Source organism: Heterodontus francisci, chromosome 13, assembly GCF_036365525.1.
Source record: "Heterodontus francisci isolate sHetFra1 chromosome 13, sHetFra1.hap1, whole genome shotgun sequence".
Classification (NCBI taxonomy): Eukaryota; Metazoa; Chordata; class Chondrichthyes; order Heterodontiformes; family Heterodontidae; genus Heterodontus; species Heterodontus francisci.
Genome location: NC_090383.1, coordinates 16,656,319 through 16,680,761, shown reverse-complemented (window position 1 = coordinate 16,680,761; position 24,443 = coordinate 16,656,319). Strand labels below are relative to the sequence as shown.

Below are 24,443 nucleotides of genomic sequence, written 5' to 3'. Positions count from 1 at the left end.
AGGAGAATGTCTTTACATGTTTATTATGATCCTTTCTCTTTGTTGGTGGGTTGCTGTTCTAGGGTGGGGGTAATTACAGATGTAAGGGTGGGTTGTAAGGGAGTTCATGGGTGTTGTACAGTGAGCTTCCAAGAACAGAACCGAGACTGATTTATCAAGCAAGTTTTGTAAGCAGAATATTATTTTATATTTGTATGTATAACAAATTTGTGCTATGTGCTCTTCATTTTGGGTTCTTATTGTGCTTATTCCATCACTGAACTGTAGAGGGCACTACTGTCCTAAAGAATATTTACCACTGGATTGAATTCATGTTAACCACAAAGTTCAGTTAAAGTTCAATTCATGATATTGAACATGGGTTGGAGGAAAATGCTGGAGACAAATCATTTCATTTTTGTATTTTGTAAGCCTGCTTTTGCATGTGCCAAGTCCATTTTTGACAGTACAGGATCAAATTCACAAGTTATTCCAGTGTGTATATCTGTATTTATCTTTCTACCCATGTTGTATTTTTTTCTTAAAAAAACAAACATGTACTGTAGCCTTTACTGCATATGATATTCATGTATAAACATTTTTTGTAGTCACAATTTAATGACAGCCCTTACAAGGCAAATTATGGCCCGGGGCAGGGCCCAAGGTGGGACTATCTAAGTTGGGAGTTCCTAGTCCTGACCTTGGATAGGAAGCTAGGCTACGCGTGGCAGACAATGAGGTATACCAGTCTCCATAAGAGTGCATGTGGGCCCACTGGTACGTCCAGGCCTACTTGGCAACCTGGATCCCAAAGAGGATGGCATTTTTTGAAAAGTCCCGGACCAATTTCTTTGTTTGGGAACCAGTAGGAATAGTGTTGGTTCCAGGAGTGGAAGCATCACAAGTGGCACTTGAATGCAGTGTCCTCATGTGAATGAAGTACACTAAACTGACTCCACAAACTCCAAGAGCGATCAGTGATATAGGACACTGGCGGTGCGATTCCAGCACAATTGATGGGATCAGAGCCCATGGAATTTTGGAGTCAGAATGTTTACAGAAATCTAATGGAGTTATGCACATCTTGGTGGCAGTCACCTTTTTGCCTGCTGCTGCAACTCCTATTGTATGACCACTGTCTTGAAGCCAACATCCCAGACTTGAAATTGGTCCAAATCCACCATCAGGGAGTAGTCTTTTCTAATGCTTCAGTCCTGGACAGCTAAGAGGGCTGAGTCTAACTAAAAACAAAAGTAGTTATATGATGGTCTGCTAAAAAGTTACCAGAAGCCGGTGAATAGCTAAGAATAGGGCAACAAGTGGTTAATAAGGTGTCACGCACACAAGGGACTGAATTTTATTAGGCCTCTGGTGTCGGGTGTCGTGGTGGGTTGGGGGGTGGGGGGTCCCAGATAATTCTTCCAGGAGAGGCCCACCAGGAGCCCCGACGCCGAGAAGGCCCTGCTGCAATTTACTAGCAGCGGCGAGGCCTTGGTGCGGCCCCAGCATTCATTTGCGTTGCTCAATCTATGCTAATAAATGTAAATGAACATACCGAGACCGGGCAGCCGTCCCAGGTCGATATTCCGACTGGCGGTCAGAAGTCCCATGCCTCCCAATCCCCGTTTAGGGATTCAGGGCGAGACACTGGTGGGGAGGGGGGAAGAGTTTAATTTTAAGGTCAGGGGTGGGAGGAATGGAGGAAATTTACTGCATTTTCTGGGGGATGGTGGGAATGGGTTGAAGGGCAAAGGTAACAAGGTTCAGGGGGAAAGTTTGGCTTGGGAATTAAATTTATTTTGGATGGAGTAGGTACAAAAACAAACATGGGAGGGGGGGATTGGGAGAGAGGATTCCAGTTTTTATTTAGTTTTTTACACAAATTTCAAATTAATGTCCCTTTAAAATTTCAATTGTTACTGCAAGGCTTGAAGCCCTTTAAAGATGGCGTCGGCACTTGTGTGGTGGCGCCGGACACCATTGCTGGGAATGGAGCGGCCGTCCCCTCTATGAGATTGGGAGCAGCCATTCCACCCCCTTCATTTAAATGAGACCCATGCGATATATCGCGGGGGCTCAGCGATGGCACATCTGCGCCTGAAGACCGCCAACAGCAGAGTATTCTGCCGCAATTTGTCGCACGCTCATAAATTTTAGCCCAAGAAGTGTGATGTTGCAAATTATGGGCTAACTCTGAAGAGTTATAAAAAACTAACTTCTTTTAAAAATGAACCTTTATTTTAAAAAGTGAACAATGGCCGCCGGAGAAAAAAGGAATTGGTCTTTGTAGCTTCAAACTTTCTGACAGGGATAAAAGAAAAATCTTCAAAGCTAAGAGGTGTCAATTGCACCCATACTAAAACATTGTAGAATTGAATGTCTTATTTTGAAACAAAGAAGGTGTGAAGTAGCCACATCCTGGGCTATTGTGCAATCATCACGGGGAAGAGACTAGAGCGTCTCTGACCAGGAGGTGAGAAGTAGCACAGCTTTACCTTAAAAAAAAGACAACCTAGAGAGAGAGACTCCAGAGAGAAAGAGAGAAAAGAGAAGCAACATCCAGCAGCTTGTTTTCCAGCAAGCCAGAAGGAACGTGCCCTGCTGTCGAACCCTACATGTACAGTTATACAGGGCTTTGGTGAGACCACATCTGGAGTACTGTATACAGTATTGGTCTCCTTATTTAAGAAAGGATGTAAATGCGTTGGAAGCAGTTCAGAGAAGATTTACTAGACTAATACCTGGAATGGGCAGTTGTCCTATGAGGAAAGGTTGGACAGACTGGAGTTTAGCAGATTAAGAGGTGATTGAAACATGTAAGATCCTGAGGGAAAGGATATTTCCTCTTGTGGGGGAGTCTAGAACTAGGAGTCACTGTTTTAAAAAAAGCGGTTGCCTATTTCAGACAGAGATGAGGAGAATTTTCTCTCAGAGGGTCGTGAGTCTTTGGAACTCTCTTCCTCAAAAGGGGGCAGAAGCAGAGTCTTTGAGTATTTTTAAGGCAGAGGTAGATAAATTCTTGATAAGCTAGGGGGTAAAAGGTTATCGGAGGTAGGCAGGTCCAGACAGGCAAGCCCCAACCAGGTTCCGGTGGGGTGCGGTTTCAGCGGGGGCAGCTCTCCCTGAGTCACAGAGTTCCTGATCAGAAGGGCCTCCCACTCCCAGCCCTCAGGGAGGCCGCTAGCTTTTACTGAGCCACTTAAGGGCCTCAAATGGTCTTGGGGCAGGAAGACTGTCTGCAACCTTCCCTGCCCCTGATTTTATTGAACAGAGTTGGGAATGCCATGGGCACTGCACCCCCCCCCCTCACCTCCGCCTTCCCTCCCAATTGTATGCCCCTTCACCCCCACTCCCCCCCCCCCCCCCCCCCCCCCCCCAGCTGTCTCACTACCCACTCCCATGAGCTGGATTAAATTCCACCCATCGTGTGAGAGGAAGCCACTAAGGTAAACCTATGTCCAACCACTCTGTGATACAATACATTTATAAAGGAAACCACATAAGTATAAGTCACTAAATTCTTCACACAAAGAATAGTGGGTACCTGGAATGAGCTGCCAGAGGAGGTGGTGGAGGCAGGAACAGTAGAGATATTTAAGAGGCATTTGGACAGGTACTTGAATGAGCAAGGCATAGAGGGATATGGAATTAATGCAGACAGGTAGGATTACTATAGATAGGCATTATGGTCGGCATGGACACGGTGGGCCGAAGGGCCTGTTTCTATGCTGTACGACTCTATGACTAAAGTATAGCTAAAGCTTCTGAAATAGTCAATAAGCTGTATTTCATATTTTAAGCGCAAACATTTAAGCCTGGAATTTCCTTTATCTGTCCCAGGAAGGTCAAAGTAGGACTTCCACCTGCCATGACTCCATTTGAGTTCCCTGGGTCAGGGCTCACTAAATATTCATAATGGGATCCATACCAGCAAGTGGGGCCTCACCAAAACCCCTGAGAAAAATTCTGGCAGTGTTGCATCCAAAGGGACATGACAATTTTAAAGGAGTGGAAGAGCCCAAAAGATGATGACGAGACCCGCAGTTCCTAAAGGCCACATCCTAAAATAGTACAGGTGTCCATTTACCCTTCCCTCCAAAAGGGGCCTCAGGGCGCCTTTGAACAGTGCCCTAAGGATTACTGCCACCCTTCACTGTCAGCCTCTTAGGGTGGTGAAACCTGCAAAGGATGGTAGGGTAGCCGCAGCCAGCAGCTGTTTCAGGAGGGACTGGGGGAGGAAAATCTAGGTCAGTGTGGAAATGGCAATAGGCCTCGATGCTCCATTTTCTCTCTTGATCTGCTGTTGTTCTGTCCATTTCGGAATGGCATAATATCGGAAATTTGGCGCTGTGTACTCTGCAAAGAATCAAAAATAAAATCATTTGCTTCGCAATGTGTCCATAATTTATGGTTTATGTTGTAACAATACTGTAGCATTTGTACATTATGATGCAAATAGTAGGAAAACATTTATAATGATTGTGTCACTTCTGAACTGAAATCCTTGGCTCACCAGGATAGAGGATCATGATGATGTCACACCTATTTTCAACGAGCAGACTGACACACTGAGATACATTTATGGTGAATACTTCCTGGCGGAACTAATAGAAGCTCAAGATGAAACGACTCATGCTGCTGTCTGTGAGGTTAGTGTTTAGCTTTGCTTTTTATCATGTCAATGAACATGATTTCAGGTATGTCTAAAGATTGTTGTGTATCTGTTGCATGGCAACATGCTTGCACTATACACCTGATGCAAAACACTGATAGGGGATGTAGAAAAAACTAATGCCAAATAGTTCAAAGAGGTGAAATTAAGAATTTGAAATCAAATTATGTTGAAAAGTAGTAACAAATATTTTGTTCTAGAACAGGTAATGTACAAAAATATTTGAATAACATATTAATGACTCCTATTATTCACAACGTGAGTTTTAAAGTCATTGTGGTTACACATTGGACCTTCCAGAATTGATATTTGAAGTAGCTGACAATTTGGAAGATTTGGTTTGGACCTACTGGCCACATGTAGTTTGATTATGATCTCTAAAGATGCATTAACCTCACAAATTTTTGGCTTGAGATAGACCAACATATAAAGAGCATTACGTAATATGAACTTCTTTGAGGTTTTACAATAGATGTATCTTTTTAGACATACCTTATGCTAAGTGCTTTATGAGGTGTGATTTTGAACCAAACAATTCAGAACATCCCAATGTGTGCTAAGTTAGCTGGTCATGGCTGGGTTTAACATTTATGTTGCTACAGTTGACCTCAGAGTCCCTCAGTTAAGTGTGGAAAAATCAGCCACATTTCCCTCCCTTGATTACCATTCCATATCCCCTGCTTGAAAGACTGAGTCTGCACATGTCAAGTGATAACCAGTTCAAACATGGCTGTAATTTACTCCACTGTCTTGACAGTCTGGCAGAATTCACTGTTTAGAATGGCACATGGAGGATGGCAATATAAAAGAGGACTGCACGAACCTGGGGAACTGTAATCCAGTTCCATGGATCAGATCCTCCACAGAAGAGGGAGGAGAGGCAAGAAGTGAATTAATGGCCCTTCCCTTAGTGGTATATTTGAAATTTTAATTCTGTGTCATTACAATGGTCTTTTCCTCTCCTTATCCTCTCTCTTGCATGACCACTGTTACTGCCAGATGTTTTGCAACTTCCTTTTATTTTGAGTTGAAAAGCAAATTCTGCCCCTTGCTGTATTGTATGTGTTACACTACCCCAACACACCCAATACATATTGCATGCAACTATACATGGCTGTTTATGTTGGGGAAATGTACAGTGAGCCAGAAAATACAATACTAATTCTGCATCATGTGCTGCATTTTCACTGGCAGGCAAACATATATTGAAATGAGGTCTCTGTTCATTTTAAGCAGTTGCCATGGCTGCCTAATAAAAGGCCCAGATGAATTTAGCATGGCCCAGGTGCAGTTGAAAATGGAGTGTGGTTTTTCCCAGTACGAAATTTGCCATGGCTGCACCCATGCTGTAAAATCAGTGTAACATTGTTGAATTTCTACCCTAATAACTTTTCCAATGATAAATAAATAGGTAAATATCTGCAATAAAGGGATGAATTTTCCCGGCCCCATGGTGGCAGGCTGGGAGTGGGGAGGGGGAGGTGGGAATAAGGGGAAGCTGCATCTGCATAGCTTCCCAATGCATTCCCATCACTGGGGAGCCTTCCATAGAGGCAGGTCACCAATTTCCTATGTTAAGCTCCCAATTAAGGGAGATTTTGCAGCCTCTCTGCCATTTCACCGGTGTTGGAGCAGGCCACCCCCCCATCTGTGCAGAGGTCGCCAGCTTAATGGAAGAAGCCTCACTGCGGCAAGCCAGGGAGGCCATCGGAGCCAGAGGCTCCATGCTGCAAAGAAGAGGCTACATTTACGAAAGGCCGCAATTGCTGCCAAGACCAATCCAGCAGAGGGGTATCCCCTCCTGCCTGATTCACTTACCCGTCTATAACTTGGCTGTTTAATTATTGATATACAGGTTAGTGAGATGCCCTTGCAGTCCCCAACCTGCATCAGCAGCGCCCACCTCTCCCGTTGGGGCTGCTGAAGCTGTGGAACTGCTGGCCCTCCGATTGGGGTCAGTTAGAAGGCCGCCTCTCAGCAGATTGTGACATTAGCCTTTCTGCCAGCAAGTGTGGGCTCGGGACCTGCATTTGGTCCCGACCTCCGGGTCCCGAAACTCGCAGGAAAATTCTGCCCAAAGTTTTTTTCTTCAAAGCTGCAAAAGAAACAATATATATATTGTGTTACTTTCATGCATCATGCAGGTAAACAACTCTGCTGTGGGGTTCATAAGCGTGTGCAGTGAAGTGAATATTGAACTACTGAACGAGTGCTTTGATTTGCGCCCATTTCACAGTCTTCGTAAAGGTCCTGTGAAAGGCAAGGAATCATCTCCAGAAACACCAGAGAAGCCAGGTACAAAGTTTTGTTCTTGTTGCAGATACTCCGAGCAAAAGCATAAACCAATAAATACTACATTACTATTAAAACAAAAAATGTTGGAAATACTCAGTAGATCTAGCAGCATCTGGTCGCCGACCTTTTGTCAGAACTGAGAGTGCTTTGAGATGTAACAGTTTTTAAGCAAGGCAGCGAAAGGGGAGAGGAGGTGGAAAGAACAAAAGGGAATGTCTATGATAGGGTGGAAGTTAGGAGAGATTAAATAACAAAAGGAATGATAGTGCAAGGCAAAAAGAGTTGGTAACAAGATAAGTAAAGAAATAAAAGATGTGTCCAAAGGAGGCATATATGTGAAAAGCAGAATCATTGCCATTAACTGCCATCCAAAAAAATACACAAGAAGTAAAAATGGGGGCGGAGATTATGATCTGAAATTGTTGAACTCAGTGTTGTGCCTGGAAGGCTGTAAAGTGGCGAGGCGAGAAATGAGGTGCTGTTCCTCGAGCTTACATTGAACTTCATTGGAGCATCGTAGGAGGCCGAGGACAGACTGGTCAGAGTGGGAGTGGAGCAGGGAATTAAAATGACAGGCGAACGGGAGCTCAGGGTTCCACTTGTGGATAAGTAGAGGTGTAAAACAGTAACCCAATCTGTATTTGGTCTCCCCAATGTAGACGAGAGTGTATTGTGAGCAGCGAATACAGTATACTAAATTGAAAGAAGAACAAGTAAATCGCAGTTACACCTGTTTGGACCCTTGGATGGTTAGAAGGGAGGAGTTAAAAGGGCAGGTGTCGCACCTTCTGCATTTGCATGGGAAGGGGAGACAGTACTGGGGGTGATTGAGGAGTGGACCAAAGTGTTGTGGAGGAAACGGTCCCTTCAGAAGCCTGAAAGGGGATAAGATATGCCTTTAGGTGATGGAAATGGCAGAGGATGATCTGTTGAATGTGTAGGGTGGTGGGGTGGAAGGTGGGGACCAGGGAAAATCTAGTGGACTTCTGGGGGAAGTGGGGGAGCAGAAGTGCAGGATGCGGACCGGACACAGTCAAGAGCCCTGTCAACCACGGGGTGATGGGTGTGGAATCCTCGGTTGAGGACAAAGGAAGACATATCAAAAGCACTAGTATGGAAGGTGGCATTGTTAGAACAAGTGTGACAGAGATGGAGAAATTGGGGAATGAAAAGAGTCCTCACAAGAAGCGGGATGTGAGGAAATGTAGTCAAGGTAGCCGCGAGAGTCAGTGGCTTATAGTGAACATTAGTCAATTGTGTATCCCCAGAAATGGAGACGGAGTAGTCGAGGAAGGGAAGGGAAGTGTTGGAGTTGGACCATGTCAAGGTGAAGGAAGGATGGAAATTGGAAGCAAAGTTGATGAAATTTTCCAGTTCATGCGAGAGCAGGAAATGGCACCGATATAATCATCAAAGTACCCGAAAAATAGATTAGGGTGAGGATCTGTGTAGGACTGGAATAAAGAATTTATTACACAAAAAGCCAGGCATAACGAGGACCCATATGAGTTCCCATGTCATCACCGTTTATTTGGAGGAAGTGAGTGGAGTTAAAGGAGAATTTCAATGTGAGAGCAAGTTCAGGCAGAGGAGGGGTGTGGTGGATGGGAATCAGTTGGGCCTCTGTTCAAGGAAGAGAAGTGGAGAGTCCTCAGACTGTCCAGGTGGGGGATGGAGGTATAGGGAGATTGGGCAAGTGAAGAGGGGATGTTTAGGGCGAGGGAACTGGAAACTGTTCATCAGAAGAATTGCAGATCTAGGTGGGAAGGGACTTGACGAGGGGAGAAAAAATAGAATCGAGATAGGAAGAATCAAGTTCCTTGGGGCAATAATAGGGTGAAGCGATGGGCCTATCAGGGCATCCTTGTTTGTAGATCTTCGCTAAATAACAACAGTGCTGCCCTTGTCAGCGTGTTTAGCGATAATGTCCGATTTGGACCTGAGTGAACAGAGGGCTGCAAGATCAGTAGGAATTAGATTAGAGTGTTCAGAGAAATTGAGACGGCTGATGTCAAGTTAGCAGTTCCCAATGAAAAGATCAAGAGAGGGTGAGAGGCCAGAGGGAGGAGTTCAGGTGGAAACCAGAATTCTGAAGACGGGAGAAAGTGGGGGAAGACTCCTGGACAAAGAAATGGCTACAGAGGTGAAGATGATGGAGGAAGAGTTTGGCATCGTGTGGAGCTCAAAACCAGCTCAGGTCATAAAACGCCAAAGTGGTAACCCTCCCAAGTCCAGACAAGGCACAGTGCTAACACTTGTAACTTCAGACAATACACTGGCTGGAATTCTGCAGAGGCAGCCCACCTCCAACAGCTGCTGTCCCAATCAGAGGGCTGGCAGCTCAGCAGTGCTACCACCACTTTTCCTGCCTCTGGCAAAATGGTAAGGCAGCGGGAAGCTGTCAGGCATGCCACCCAACATCTTCCCGTGCCATTTTGCCAGTCTTCCCACCTCCCAGCCTGTCTCCAAAGGGCTAGTAAAATTCAGCCCACTGTGTTAACACTTGTGAGTATCATGCATGAAAGATTTGAAGCTTGCATTTATACAGTGCCTGTAACAAAGAACAGAGAACAGTACAGCACAGGAACAGGCCATTCGGCCCTCCAAGCCTGCGCCGATCTTGATGCCTGCCTAAACTAACACCTTCTGCACTTCCGGGGTCCATATCCCTCTATTCCCATCCTATTCATGTGTTTGTCAAGATGCCTCTTAAACGTCTCTATGGTACCTGCTTCCACCACCTCCCCTGGCAACAAGTTCCAGGCACTCACCGTATTATAAAATCCCAAGATGTTTCACGAATGTAACGAGACAAAAATTGACAGCGAATCAAAGAAGGAGAAGCTAGGAGAGGTCAGCAAAAGCTTGGACAAAGAGATAGGTTTTAAGGAGTGTCTTAAAGGAGAAGGGAGACAGAGAGCAGAGGGAATGTCTAAAGACCAGTCAGGCCATGGTAGCCAATATGGCAAAGAAGTGAGAGAAAACTTTATTTGCTGGCAGCTTTACTTACCTTTCACAACAGTAATATACATGGAGTTGAAGAGACCTAAAAGGGTGGAAGCTAAAATGCTAATCAGATGTAAAATAGGGATGTTTAGTTGTAATCAAACAAAAATGTATGACACTTCTTACTCGGATTTAATTGAGAAATTTCTGCTTTTCTGTGGGCAGAAACGGCAACTACTTCATCGTCACATCCTGAAGACAACGCAGATGGAAAGGTATGTCACTTTAAATAACCATAAAGAACCATAAAGCAATCAAAAAATCCCTCAACTTTGAATATAGCCTTGGAAAGGAAAATTAGGGGGTGTTTATAATGGGAGGCTGATCCGTTACCTCTGGTTTTAAGTCCCGTTGAAGTGAAACTTCTCCCCGCCACCACCCCCCCCCCCCCCCCCCCCAATGTAATAATTATGTAATGGCAATGGATTGTGATTTAGTATTAGGAATGATCTATGCTTTAATGATTATAGCACCATGCATCCATTCGTGAGTATGGTTGGTGATGCATGGAATTTGTCTGATTCTGGAAGTGCATTTAATCCATAAACCCATTTTGCTGCAGAAAGCTATTGGCATACTTTCCCTTCCTAATTCACCTATCTTTGCTATCTAAATTCTTCATTTAATTTGACCTCCCCACCAACCGCAAGGAAACTTTCAGCTTGAGGTCACTGTTGACCATAGCCATCCGATCCCATCTGGGTAAGCCTACCACAGCCATAGGCTTCTCTTCATTAGCATGTATCATGATTTTATTAAGAACAGATTTTGCTTCACATTATAGTGGCAACTTTCCTCGTTTTTTTAAAAACAATTTTGGCTGAAGCTATCTGTCCCATCTATTCTCTGAAGAGTTTGCAGACTTTCCCCATGTGTCTTTTGTGTTCAGACTTCACACTGCAATTTTTTCTGCTCAGGTGAGCCAATATTTTGGACTCCTTCATTGTGTTATGCATTCCCTTTGAATTCTATAAAACCACCTCAATTTTTGCATATTGGTTTTTACCTGATATGTACATCAGCTGAAACATTTGGTAACAACTTCTGAGCTCAAATGAAAAGTTTCCATGCATATTTCACACTGCCAATGTAATATTTTTCAATCACAATCTTTGCCAGCAGAACTAAAAGACTATAGAAGTAGAATTTCCAGGAAGCTTCCTGGTCTTTGGCCGTAACTTTAACCAAGAATTGACAGAAACCCTGCAGACATATTTACGCTATTGCTCTAGGGTTTCCACTAATCTTCTGCTCAAGTTACTGAGGAAGATCAAGAAGTCCCATGCAAATTTCAAGTGCAGGTGGCAGTCACATTGCTTCGGCATCTGGAAAACCAGTCAGTTTGGGAAGACTGAAATGTAGGATATAATAACTTAAAATCATGACAGACTTTCAATCTGCCTGGTTCTATCTGAACTGCTCATCAAATATCTCATTGGGTCTCACATAATTTGTTCTTCAATAACAAGACCTGTAAGTACTAAGTCATGAAAATTTCAAATAATAAAACCATTTTTCACTATTTTTAACCTGTTAGTTGTATTTATTTTCCCTGTATAACATTATTGAAATATAAACTCAACAGTCAAGTCAGACAATGTTAGTATTTCCCTTAAGGGGATGCACCTCATTTTTGTGTACACAATATAAAAGTAGCACATTCATTCAACGAAGTTAGTAGTAGCTAGTCCTAAAGCACATCTCATTAGAGCTGGGTAGGAAGCCAGACATTTAGAAGTCTTTGTTTATGTTTAGTTTATGTTTAGAGATACAGCACAGAAACAGGCCCTTCAGCCCACCGAGTCTGTGCCGACCATCAACCACCCATTTATACTAATCCTACACTAATCCCATATTCCTAACACATCCCCACCTGTCCCTTTATTCCCCTACCACTTACCTATACTAGGGGCAATTTATAATGGCCAATTTACCTACCAACCTGCAAGTCTTTTGACTTGTGGGAGGAAACCGGAGCACCCGGAGGAAACCCACGCAGACACAGGGAGAACTTACAAATTCCACACAGGCAGTACCCAGAATTGAACCCGGGTCGCTGGAGCTGTGAGGCTGCAGTGCTAACCACTGCGCCACTGTGCCGCCCCAAAGTCTTTATTTTAAGCATGTGTCAATTGCCACGGTAACTGTAGTGACATAAGGTATATGGCTGACTCAAGAATCAAGAACTGTGCAATCAAAAAATATTTCTGAACTGAAAAAAAACTTGCTAATTTTCAGGAACGATTGCAATTCTGTAGTATCATTATACTGCTGTCTGAATCAGTTCAAATGGGACTCCTCTAGATGTCTCGATCAGTGTGAACATACCTTCAGTGTGCATCTATTTTACTAGAACATGCAAAGATTCCTGTAACGTCAGCAGATCCACATTTTCAGTGGGTGTTGTTACAAGCCTTATAGAATTGGGCAATACCTACTGAGAATAATGTTTGTATATAATAATGTAATGTGTGACTGAGTGTGCAGTTCAAATGTAACTAAATGTAATTTGTTACCCCTTGCCTCTTCTTGCTGCAGGGAGAAGTGTCAGACAAGGTTGAAAATGCCAAATTGCCAGATGGTGATGTTGAAGGCCAAGCAACTGAAGAAACAGACAGCAGCAAAGAGTTCACCCCCAGTTCAAAATACAGTGATTCCTCAAATTCCTTTTGTATACAGTTGTTCTGCATTGACGAGAAATATGAATCAAGGCAAGTTTCAGGACATTGCCAATTGTGTATGCATGGTATGTAACAAAGATTGTAGTTGAAAACATTACCAGTTGCCTGTGGCTTTGACATAGAAAAACATGAAAACGAGTTCCAAAATGTAGAGTGAGGCGGTTGAAGGATGCTACAAAAGGTAAAGCAGAGGGAAAGGGAGACAGGTAACCAGAATCTGGACTATACAATGTGGGAGTGGATGTAAAGCTGGAGAAGGTGCCAAATGTATGGTGGCATGAAACTGTGATGGGATTATTTTGGTGAGGATGAGGATTTTAAATTTGACCTTTTGGAGGATAGAAACCCAGTATCAAGAAAGAAGGTATTGAAGAAATCATCTTGAAATAATTACAATGTGGATAAGGATTTTGACTGCTAACTAACATGACCAAACTGGTTATTTAGCTCAGTGCTGCATGCTGATTTTAGTGATTACTGTGTGCAGCCAACAGTGACTGCACTGTGGCTGCAAGTGGATCTAGTGATTTTATCTATTGAAGATTAGCAGAAGGTGGTCGAGAACATGTACCACAGTTCTCCAATGCTGCATTGCACTGCAGGAGGTAGAAAGGAGAAGGGGCATACTTTATATTCTGGTGGGGGAGGCAGGGTGCAGGAAACCTCCTAGGCACCTGATAGTGAGACAGTGGCAGGGGGACATCGATGAAGTGAATGCCAGGAGCATGACTTCTCATACTTGGATGCAATGCAGAAGAAAGTTCAGTGATCTGCTGAGTTGTCAATCAATGATACATCTTCAATATTTAATTACAGGAAATTTCTACTCATCCAATACTGATGCCCGTTAGGTGACAGATCAGACGCGGTGGAGGGGTCGAGAGAGGTGATGGTGAGGTAGAGCTGGTAGATGCAGCAGTCTCTTGTGATGGATGTCGCAATAGAATAAAGCAGTTATTTCCTTCTTCAAATAAAACTTCCACAGTCAGTCACCATACAGTAGAAATAAGAAACATAGTAGGAGGTGGAGGAAAAGAAAAATCACTGAAGGCTAAAGTTACCCCTTTTATTGATTAATGGGCCGAATACCTATTTTTACCTGTAATTTACAGAGCTCTAGCAGTATCTCAGAAACACACACCTTTAAAATGTAGAATCTGTGAGAATGAAATTTTGTTAGTTGTAATGAAGATCTAGCAGCAATTCATGGGAGTACTGTAACATGGATCTTTTGTCATTCCTCAAGCAGCCAGAGAGGAATTGACTCAGTAATAATGGCAAGTTCATTAATTATGCGTTGAATGTGTAGTTTTGAAACGGATATATTCCAATTTATCCACCAATGCTTGCATGTGCTCAGGCCTGTATTACAGTCCTTACCATAGTCCCATTAGTACCTTCCCTACCTTCCCTGTTCAAGAATGCACTGAAGTACAGTAAATTGCTGTCATGTGATGGTTTTTGAGTTCCAGCTAAGTTGTTTATATATGAAAGACATTGTGGCGAAGAATCAGATTTTTCTTTAATTCTGTTCCAGCTTTGCAGTTTGCTCCTCCCTCGCTGCCTGCCAATCTGAGCTCCGTACTGTCTCTCTAATTTGAACATGAATCTGAATCGCACTTATAATTTTGTAATCATAAAATTTCTGCCTGTCTTTGTGTTGTTGTTTGGGTGAATGCTGTTTGATTTTTGTGTTATTGTGCTCATTGCAACACCCAATCATTTTTCTGTTGCCTCCTACAAATTACTTCAATTAATTATATATCTGAGGTGAAAGTGAAATTAGGCAGTTTAACATGATTAGTATGAAATTAGTTGATCTCCTGTGGCTTTGCACATCGGGAGTGAAGACCAAGTCTAGAATTCAATTCAATAAGATTACAAAGTATTGGGATAACTGGATCCAGATAGAAAAAGAGGGGATGAGGCAGATGTGGGGAAGGATGGTATAGAAAGAGGGAGAGAAAGAGAGGAGATGGAGAAGAAGGATGTGAAGGGGGAAAGGGCAGCAGAAAAGGTTGAAGGGGTGGGAACAACTGAGAACAATGAAGGTTTGTGTGCACTGGTCCAGGATCCATTTCTTTACAGTATTAAGGAGAGAAAGATGGGAAAGGGGTAAAAGCAGGAAAGTGGGGCGGTGGAGAAAGAGAAGCAAGAGAAGAACATGGGGATGTAGAAGAGGGGTCACTGGTAGATGGCATTGGCCTACTAGATGGTGAGTGGGAGGGGTAATTGATTTGACTTTTTCTGCTCAGTCGGCAGAAGTTAATGGCTATATTCCTGTCCAGTTTGGGTTGTGATAACTGAATTCTGCTTGGAGGTGAGCGGCAGGGGTTCATTTCTGCTCATTGTAATGGGGTTAATTCCCTAATTTTTTTTGTTCAGGGAATGTAGGCGTTGCTGGCTAGGCCAGCATTTATTGCCCATCCCTAATTGCCCTTGAGAAGGTGGGGGTGAGCTGCCTTCTTGAACCGCTGCGGTCCTTGGGGTGAAGGTACACCGACAGTGCTGTTCGGAAGGGAATTTGTGAGTCATTGGGAATGTCTGAGCAGGACAGGGTTATGTTGTGTATTCTGCTTAGTGTGAGCATGGGTAAGCTGTGATTTATACTTTATGGAGGTGTAATTTGTGCTTGGTAAAGTTGCAAGGGGGAGTGATCTTTGCTTTTTGGTGGGGTTGACTTGTGCTTCCTGTCGGAGTGTGTCATGATCTCTGCTTAGATGGTGGAGGGAACAATCTCTGCCCAGTGATGGGTGGGTGAGGTGGAAATGGTGATACCTGCATAATGCTGGAGTGGATGCCTGGTTCTTTGAGAAGTGAGGAGAAGAGTCAGACATATACAAAAATTTCAGTGGCACTATTTCAAAGAGAGTAGGGGACTTTTTCCATTCACCCAGCCAGTATTCATCATCCCTCAATAAATACCACCAGATTGGACAATCATCTCTTGTTTTGTGGAGCCCTGCAGTCTGCATAATGGCTGCCATGTTTGTCGACACTACAACAGTGTCTGCGCTTAAAAGGTAATTGATTGTGAATGACATTGGGATATCCCAAGGAAGGAAAAGGTCCTAAATAAAGATAGGTTCTTCTTTACTATTTATTATAAGAAAAGAAATTTGGTTCCAGTTTATTACATTGGTCCATAATTTGCTGTAGCCAGGGCAACTATCAGCTTCTGCTAGTCATCGGATTTACCCGTGGCTACTTAATCTTGACAGAATTTTGCACTGCATGTTGCTGAAAGCGCGAGCTGATAATGTCAGAACGAGGGAAACTGGGCATCTGGGGCATGAATGAACAGGGAAGGTGCTATTAGCTCCTTAACCATTCAGATTGAAGAATTGTGAGATTAACAGTGCAAGGACTGAAAAAGAAGTGTAAATTAGAGAAGGTGAATTCGATGTCAAATCAGGCACAGAAAGTTTGAATTAAGAGATTAACAGAAAGTTTGAATTAAGGAAACAGAAAGGAAAGGTTTAAAGAAAAGATCTTAATTCAGCATTTTTAATATGTCAACTTCAATTCAACCCTGAAGAAATGAGACTTCACGCTTATGCTGGAAAACTGAAATAGAAACAGAAAATGCTGGAAATACTCAGCAGATTAGGCAGTATCTCCAAAGAGAGAAAACCAAAGTTAACGTTTCAGATGGATGACCTTAGAGATGTAACAGGTTTTAGGCAAATAAAGAGGGATGAAAAAGGGGGTGTGGAGGAACGAACAAAAGGTAAGGTCTGTGACAGGATGGAAGGCAGCAGAGAGTAAATGACAAAAGAGATGATGGTGCAAGGTAAAAGAAGATGATAATGGGACAAGTAACAAACAGCGGCCGAGATTTAAGCACTCCACCCCCAGGAGTGGGCTAGGTGGTGGGTGGGGTGCAAAGTCATGTGGGAGGCGGGGAGGGGGTGGCAGTGGTGGTGCCGTACCTGTTGCGTACTCACCCCTGCTGCTATTTTACTTGTGGTGGGGGAGGTGGCAAATAGCCCTCCTGCCTTAGGCCAATTGTAGCCCTTAAGTGGCCAACTCATTGCCACTGAAGGGCATCTTCCCGCTGCTGCTGGTATTTTCCAGCAGCGGACGGAAACTGCCTAGTAATACCTGGTGGCCACCTTGTGGGCTGTCAGTGGGGGGAGGGGATCCTCTTGTTCGGGCAACCTATACCCCACAGAGGGCCTCATCAGCAGCATGGTCCACCCCTGGTAAAATAACTCTCCCTACCCTGCACTCTTACCTCCCACCCTTGCCAGGGCCTAGCCAGTTGTCCCCAGCAAGGCCCGATCCTCATTTACCTTTTTGGATGCTGGCATCCATCGTCCTCTTCTTGCTGGGTGCAGTTCCAGCAGTGGCCACCAATCCCGGTGTTGCTGCTGGGACTGATTGGCTGGCAGCTCTTGAAGGCAGAACCTCCTCCTTCAGAGGGGCAGAAGCCCTGACTGAAGCCAGTTAAGGGCCTGAGGCATGCAAAATGGCAGCATGGCTTTCAGGCCTGGCAGTGGCAGGCCCGTCCTCAGCTTTCCAGCCAGTGGCTGGGGCTACTGCCTCACTGCTAAATTCCAGCCAAAGTGTGGGTTTAGAGGAGGTGTAAAAGGGAATAGCATAATCATTTACCAAAAGCTGCCATTTGAAAAAATGGGATCTGTGATTATAATCGAAAATTGTTGAACTCAGTGTAGAGTCCAGAACTCTCTAAAGTGCCTAATCTAAGGATGAGGTGCTGTGCCTCAAGAATACTTTGACTTTCATTGGAACAGTGCAAGAGGCTGAGGTCAGAGTGGGAGTGGGCCGTACAATTAAAGTGACAGGCAACTGGAAGCTCGCGTTCACATTTTCAGACTGAATAGTGTTCTGCATTTGGTCACCCAATGTAGATGAGACTGCATAGTGAACAGCAGATACGCTATACTAAATTGAAAAAAGTGCAAGTAAATTGGTTTCATCTGGAAGGAACGTTTGGGGTCCTGGACGACGGTCTGCCCTCCATGGCCTCCAACTTCCGAGTACTCCAACCCCCCCAGAGCCCAATAATACATCCTTCCTAAGACCCACAAATGGAACTGCTCTGCTAGACCTATCATTTCATCCTGTTTGTGCCCCACAGAACTTATTTCTTCCAATCTCAACTAATATTTCTCCCCTTGTCCAGACTCTTCCCACCTACATCTGTGAGTCTTTTAATGCCCTCTGTCACTTTAACAGTTTCCCATTTCTGGGCCCTAATCATCTCCTATGCATGTTCAATCCCCCTACACCTCTATCACCCCAGCAGGACGGCCTGAGGGTGCTTCGCTTCTCTTCCTTGAACGGAGATCCAACCAGTCCCGTCCCACCACCACCTTCCTCCGCCTGGCTGAACCTGTTCTCACATTGAACAACTTATTTGATTCCACTCACTTCCTCCAAATAAAAGGTTTTTCTATAGGAACACATATGAGTCCTAGCTATGCCTGTCTTTTCATGGAATATATGGAACATTCTTTGTTTCAATTCTACTTGGGTCCCCTCCCTCACTTTTTCTGATACATTGATGACTGTATCTCACCCCAACTTTAAAATTGCATCAAGCCTTCTATGGGTGGAATGTTAAGCTCTCCCCATGGCGGGTTTGGAGGCAGGGAGAGCATAAAATTGGATGGGCTGGTGCTGGAGGGCTCCCCACCACCATCCTACCCCTGCCGAAATTTAGTCTGGAATGGGAAGGCCTGTGCATGGCCTTTGATTAGCCGGCAGCTCAAAAAAGCTGGGACTTCCAGCGACGGGGTCCTAAATCCTATGGAAGGCTCGCTGCTGTCCGGTTAAGTGCATGATTGGCACTAAATTTGGTGGTCCCCCAATGGCGAAACCCCGCTGCCAGCAAACTCTCCCCTATATTTTTGGGGATAGACTATCGACCAACACCCACTATAAGCCCACTGATTCCAACAGTTACCCTGACTACAATTCCTCCTACCCTGCTTCCAGTAAGGACTCTATTCCAATCTTCCAGTTTCTCCACCAGTCACATTTCTTCCTACATTGCCACCTTCCATACCAGTGCTTCCGAGGTCTTCCTTTTTCCACAACTGAGGATTCCCCTCCACCATGGTTGACAGAGCCCTCGACCATGGCCGTCCCACATCCCGCATTTCTGCTCTCACCCTTTGCCTTCCCTCCTTGAACCCGATAGTGTTCCTCTTGTCCTCACCTTCCACCCCACCAGCCTCCACATTCAATAGATCACCCTCCATGATTTCCGCCGCCTCCAGCAGATTCCAGCACAAAACACATCTTCTGCTGCCCTCCCCCTTTCAGTATTCAAAGGGACTGTTCCTTCCATGCCATCCAGGTCTGCACTTCAGTCACCCCCAATATCCCTCCTCTTTCCATGGCACATTCCTATACAAGCGCAGGAGATGCAGCACCTACTCTTTTAGCACCAGCCCTCCTTCCCAGCACCCAGGGCCTCAAATATTCCTTCCAGGTGAAACAGCAATTTACTTAAACAAAAGAAAAATACTGTGGATGCTACAAATCTCAAATAAAAGCAGAAAATTTTGGAAACCCTCAGCAAGTCTGGCAGCATCTGTGGAGAGAGACACAGTTAATGGGCTAAATTTAGTCCAGCCGGTGGGGCTTCCGGCTAGCCAAGAAGGCGAGGGGGAGCCCTGCCTCGGCTTTTCAGAGCCCCCACCCCCCCAGCGTGATTCAACGGCGCTCAGGCGTTTAAGTACCTGGTGCCAGAATCCCGGTCCCTTTAAGAACAGGGATCCCTCCGCCAAGAGTTGTCAGCCAATCAGAGGGCTGTCAGCTCAGTAGTATCAACAGCGCCACTGGGAGCAGTGGTCACTGCGGGTACTACAGGAGACCTAGGACCAGGCCCAGCGCTGAAGTCCAGGGCAAAAGTTAAGTGAGACGGGGTCACCAGGGCCAGTCTGGCAGGCCCCGGTGATGGGGGAGGGTGGGGAGAGTGGGCGATTAGGGCATTGGGGGCGGTGTTACAGGAGGTGCAGCCTTTGCCGCCAGAGTCCCCCTCCACCACTGGTTTAATTTCAGCAGCAGCGGGAAGAGGCCACTTATGGGCCTCAATTGGCTTCTGGGCAGGAAAGACGTCTTTGGCCATTCCTGCCCCTACTTAATTGTGGTGTGATGGGAAGGCGATGGGACCTCCGTCCCCTGCATTTCGTCACAAATTAATGGACCCAACCGCCTCCTACCTTGTCTCCGGAGGGCCCATTAAATTCCTCCCAACGTTTCAGGTTCTGATGAAATGTTAACTCTGTTTCTCCACAGATGCTGCTGAGTGTTTCCAGCATTTTTTGTTTTTATAGCAATTTTCTTGTACTTCTTTCAATTTTGTATACTGTATTTGTTGCCCATCATGCAGTCTCCTCTACCTTGGGTGATTTCTTTGCAGAACATCTCCATTTTACAGCCTTCTGGACCTCCACGTTGAGTTCAGCAATTTCAGATCATAACAACTGCTCCTAATTTTTTCAGCCAGCAGCTTGTTGGGAATGATTCTGCTATTCCCATTATACCTTTTGTTTCTTTACTTGTCCAATTACCATCCCTTTTGCCTTGGTCCTTTATCACTTTTGTGATTTAGTTACTCCTGCCCTCCACCCTACCACAAGCCTTCCCTTTTGTTCATTCCTCCCTTCCTCACTTTTCCTGCCTCTGTACTTGCTTAAAACCTGTTCCATCTCTTAATTTTTTCCAGTTCGGATGAAAGTTCTTCCATCTGAAACATTGACTCTGTTTCTCTCTACACATAAATTGTCTGAGTATTTCCAGCATTTTCTGTTTTTATTCCACACTTATAATAGTTAATTTTCAGTGACAGAGAGATTCATTGGCAGTAATTAACACTTAGCACATTGTTAAAAGAATCTCGAGATAGCGAATCCAGGCTTAATTAAATATGTGTGGACTTTAATTTGCTCCGAGACTGGCACCTTGCATCACTTCAGACCACCTCTGACTTTCTGTGGTGAGTTAATTCATATCTACAGTGCAAATATAGCAACTTCACACCATTCAATGCATTTCAATGGTGAGCCAGGCAGCGAGATACCTTTTTCACGAAGCTAACAGCGCAGTTGTGCATCTCGGATAACAATTTTTGCATTTGCGTGTTTAATTGCCCATCTGCTCTCACCTTAAGTTGCTGTAGCATTAGCACACAAATAACTGCAAATGTCAATAGTCTCACCATTATTTTGACAGCAAATTATGAATTTTGTGCCACGGCAGGGCTCCTGGCGCTCGGCTGAAAAGACAGTGGGAATCCCACTGTTACGTCTTCTGGTTGTTTTGTGGTTCCCAGATGTTGGGAATAATCAGACTTTAAACTTGGAAAGGCTTGAGCTCTTTGTTTAACCATTCAGCCACCATGCTGCCTGGTGTAAGACTGCCTTAGGCCGGTTTCCTGTTACACATCACATGACTCTCCAGTGCAGCCATGAATGTGGCCCCCTTGGAACATTTACACAAAACAATTAGTTCCTAGCACTTTACAGATAGTATAACAATATATAATACACACCTTGGCCAGCTGGCGCCCCCCCTGCTGCGACTGTATGGCGCCGGGATCTCTGTCCCTTTGAAGATGGGATCCCGCCTCCAAGAGCCACCAGTCAATCACAGGGCCAGCAGCTCAGTCGTATCGGCAGCACTACTGGGAGTGGTGGCCACTGCTGGTACCTCAAGAGGCCATGGACTCAGGCCCAGCACTGGAGCCCAGATCCAAGGGAGTGAGGCAGGGTCGCTGGGGCCAGACTGGCAGGTCCTGGTTAGGTGGGGGAGGTGGGGCGCGGGGATGGCACAGAGGGTGGGCATTTAGTGCAGAGGGAGGGTGGTTCAGGGAAGTTCAGGTTTTCCCAGTGGGGGCCCTCCGTGGGCCACAGATTGCTCATGGAGGAGGGCTCCCCGCCCCTCCCCCCCCCCCCCCACCTCCAAAGACCGCAGGGAGGTCACCTTGTTTTACTGGGCGACCTCCCCGCATGGCAGAGGCCGCCCCGCCACTGGTTAAATCCTAGCGACAGCAGGAAGAGGTCCTTAAGTGGCCGTTAATAGACCACTTAACAACCTCAATTGGCATCTGGTGAGGAAGGCTGTCTTCGGCCTATCCCCGCCCCCCCCACAAAATTGCATTGAGATGGAGAGGCGACAGGCCCTCCACCCCCTCCACCCCCCCCACCACGCCCTGCCTCCCGTCGTAATTTTATGAGTACCCCCACCTCCAAACCTGACTCAGAGGGCCCATAAAATTCAGCCCACCATTCACATTCTGAAATCTTAAATTACATTTTATTTTTCTCTGTAGATATTAAACTTTTATCAGTGAGCTAGCATGAAGAGAATACAGTTACTGCAAGAATATTCTTAATTGGACCTAGATGTTTTAAATTGTATTAAGAAAGAAAGACATTGCATTTTCATAATATCTTTCACATACTCATGATGTCCCTAAGCGTTTCATAGCCAACGATGCATTTTTGAAATGTAGACTGTGTCATAGGCAAACACAGCATCCAATTTGCATACAACAATATCTCACGAACAGTAAAGAGCTAAATGACAGGTAATTTTTGTTTGGTGGTATTGGGCAGGAGATAAATGTTGATTAGAAGTATTCCTTTGACTTCTTTAAATAGGTTATTTTACATCCGCTTGAGAGGGCAGTCTGGGCCTTAGTTTCACATGTACAACAAGTGTGACGATGAAAAATTATGGAATAAAATGTAAGAGTTATAAAAATTGACTTTGTCGTTTAAAAAATTGACCTTTCCTTTTAAAAAGTAAACTATGTGCTCCAAAATGGCCACCAAAGGTAAAGGACTTAGCCTTTGTATATTCAAACTGTCTGACAGGGACAAAGGAATATCTTCAAATCTAAGAGGTGTCAATTGCACCCATCCTACACCCATACTGAAATATTTCAGAATTGAATGGGTTCTTCTGAAACAAAGATGATGTAAAGTGGAATCATCATAATCAGATTATTCTCATCCTGGGCCATTGTGTAATCACCATGGGGGAGAGACCAAAGCGTCTCCTACCAGAAGATGATTTGACAAATATTTTACTTTAAAAGGGCAGCCCTTGAAGAGAGCAAGAGAGAGAGAGAGAGGGCTGGGCATCCAGAAAGAAGCAAGCAAGAAGCTTATTTTCAGCCAATGGGGCTGAGAGAAATCCAGCAAGAAGGGAAACGCCCTGCTATAGAGTTCTAAATCTCCACTTATACAGCAGTGAATTAGAAGTAATCCACTGTCTTCAACTGAATTTTCAACCAAGAGAGAAACCTACAAAAACCTCAGGCCTGCAACAAAAGAGAACCTGACTTCCAAAAAAATTCCACAGGTTTACCACGACCCCCCGAAACCTACCCCTCACTTACCATGGCTTACCCCTTTTCCTCTCTATCTGTCTCTTTTTGAGTGTATGTGTACGTACGTACGTGTACGTGTGAAACAGGGCTGTGTTCTCGCACCCACACTTTTTGGGATTTTCTTCTCCCTGCTGCTTTCACATGCGTTCAAATCCTCTGAAGAAGGAATTTTCCTCCACACAAGATCAGGGGGCAGGTTGTTCAACCTTGCCCGTCTAAGAGCGAAGTCCAAAGTACGGAAAGTCCTCATCAGAGAACTCCTCTTTGCTGACGATGCTGCTTTAACATCTCACACTGAAGAATGCCTGCAGAGTCTCATCGACAGGTTTGCGTCTGCCTGCAATGAATTTGGCCTAACCATCAGCCTCAAGAAAACGAACATCATGGGGCAGGATGTCAGAAATGCTCCGTCCATCAATATTGGCGACCACGCTCTGGAAGTGGTTCAAGAGTTCACCTACCTAGGCTCAACTATCACCAGTAACCTGTCTCTAGATGCAGAAATCAACAAGCGCATGGGTAAGGCTTCCACTGCTATGTCCAGACTGGCCAAGAGAGTGTGGGAAAATGGCGCACTGACACGGAACACAAAAGTCCGAGTGTATCAGGCCTGTGTCCTCAGTACCTTGCTCTACGGCAGCGAGGCCTGGACAACGTATGCCAGCCAAGAGCGACGTCTCAATTCATTCCATCTTCGCTGCCTTCGGAGAATACTTGGCATCAGGTGGCAGGACTATATCTCCAACACAGAAGTCCTTGAAGCGGCCAACACCCCCAGCTTATACACACTACTGAGTCAGCGGCGCTTGAGATGGCTTGGCCATGTGAGCCGCATGGAAGATGGCAGGATCCCCAAAGACACATTGTACAGTGAGCTCGCCACTGGTATCAGACCCACCGGCCGTCCATGTCTCCGTTATAAAGACGTCTGCAAACGTGACATGAAATCGTGTGACATTGATCACAAGTCGTGGGAGTCAGTTGCCAGCATTCGCCAGAGCTGGCGGGCAGCCATAAAGACAGGGCTAAATTGTGGCGAGTCGAAGAGACTTAGTAGTTGGCAGGAAAAAAGACAGAGGCGCAAGGGGAGAGCCAACTGTGCAACAGCCCCAACAAACAAATTTCTCTGCAGCACCTGTGGAAGAGCCTGTCACTCCAGAATTGGCCTTTATAGCCACTCCAGGCGCTGCTTCACAAACCACTGACCACCTCCAGGCGCGTATCCATTGTCTCTCGAGATAAGGAGGCCCAAAAGAAAGAAAGTACGTGCGGGTGAATGCGTGAGTAAATTCGGTTATGACAATTTCAGGTTAAGGCATATTGATCAATAAATAATTGATTTTCTGTTTTAAACCTACAAGAAAACCTGTCGCTGTCAGTCTATTTGGCAAATAAAACACAAAGGGGTTAAAAACCCAAGTAACAAAACACACTTGCT

At 45.0% G+C, this 24,443-nt stretch overlaps 1 protein-coding gene across 6 annotated transcripts in view; it reads left to right on the top strand.

The window, feature by feature from the left end:
• The window catches only part of cfap61 (cilia and flagella associated protein 61), a 271,251-nt gene that overhangs the window by 37,392 nt on the left and 209,416 nt on the right, over nt 1-24,443 (top strand). For all 6 annotated transcript variants that reach the window (XM_068044406.1, XM_068044407.1, XM_068044405.1 and 3 more), the window contains 4 exons: nt 4,496-4,628; nt 6,796-6,946; nt 10,118-10,167; nt 12,491-12,663. In XM_068044406.1, the coding sequence (XP_067900507.1) occupies nt 4,496-4,628; nt 6,796-6,946; nt 10,118-10,167; nt 12,491-12,663 (507 nt within the window). The remainder of the gene's footprint in view (nt 1-4,495; nt 4,629-6,795; nt 6,947-10,117; nt 10,168-12,490; nt 12,664-24,443) is intronic.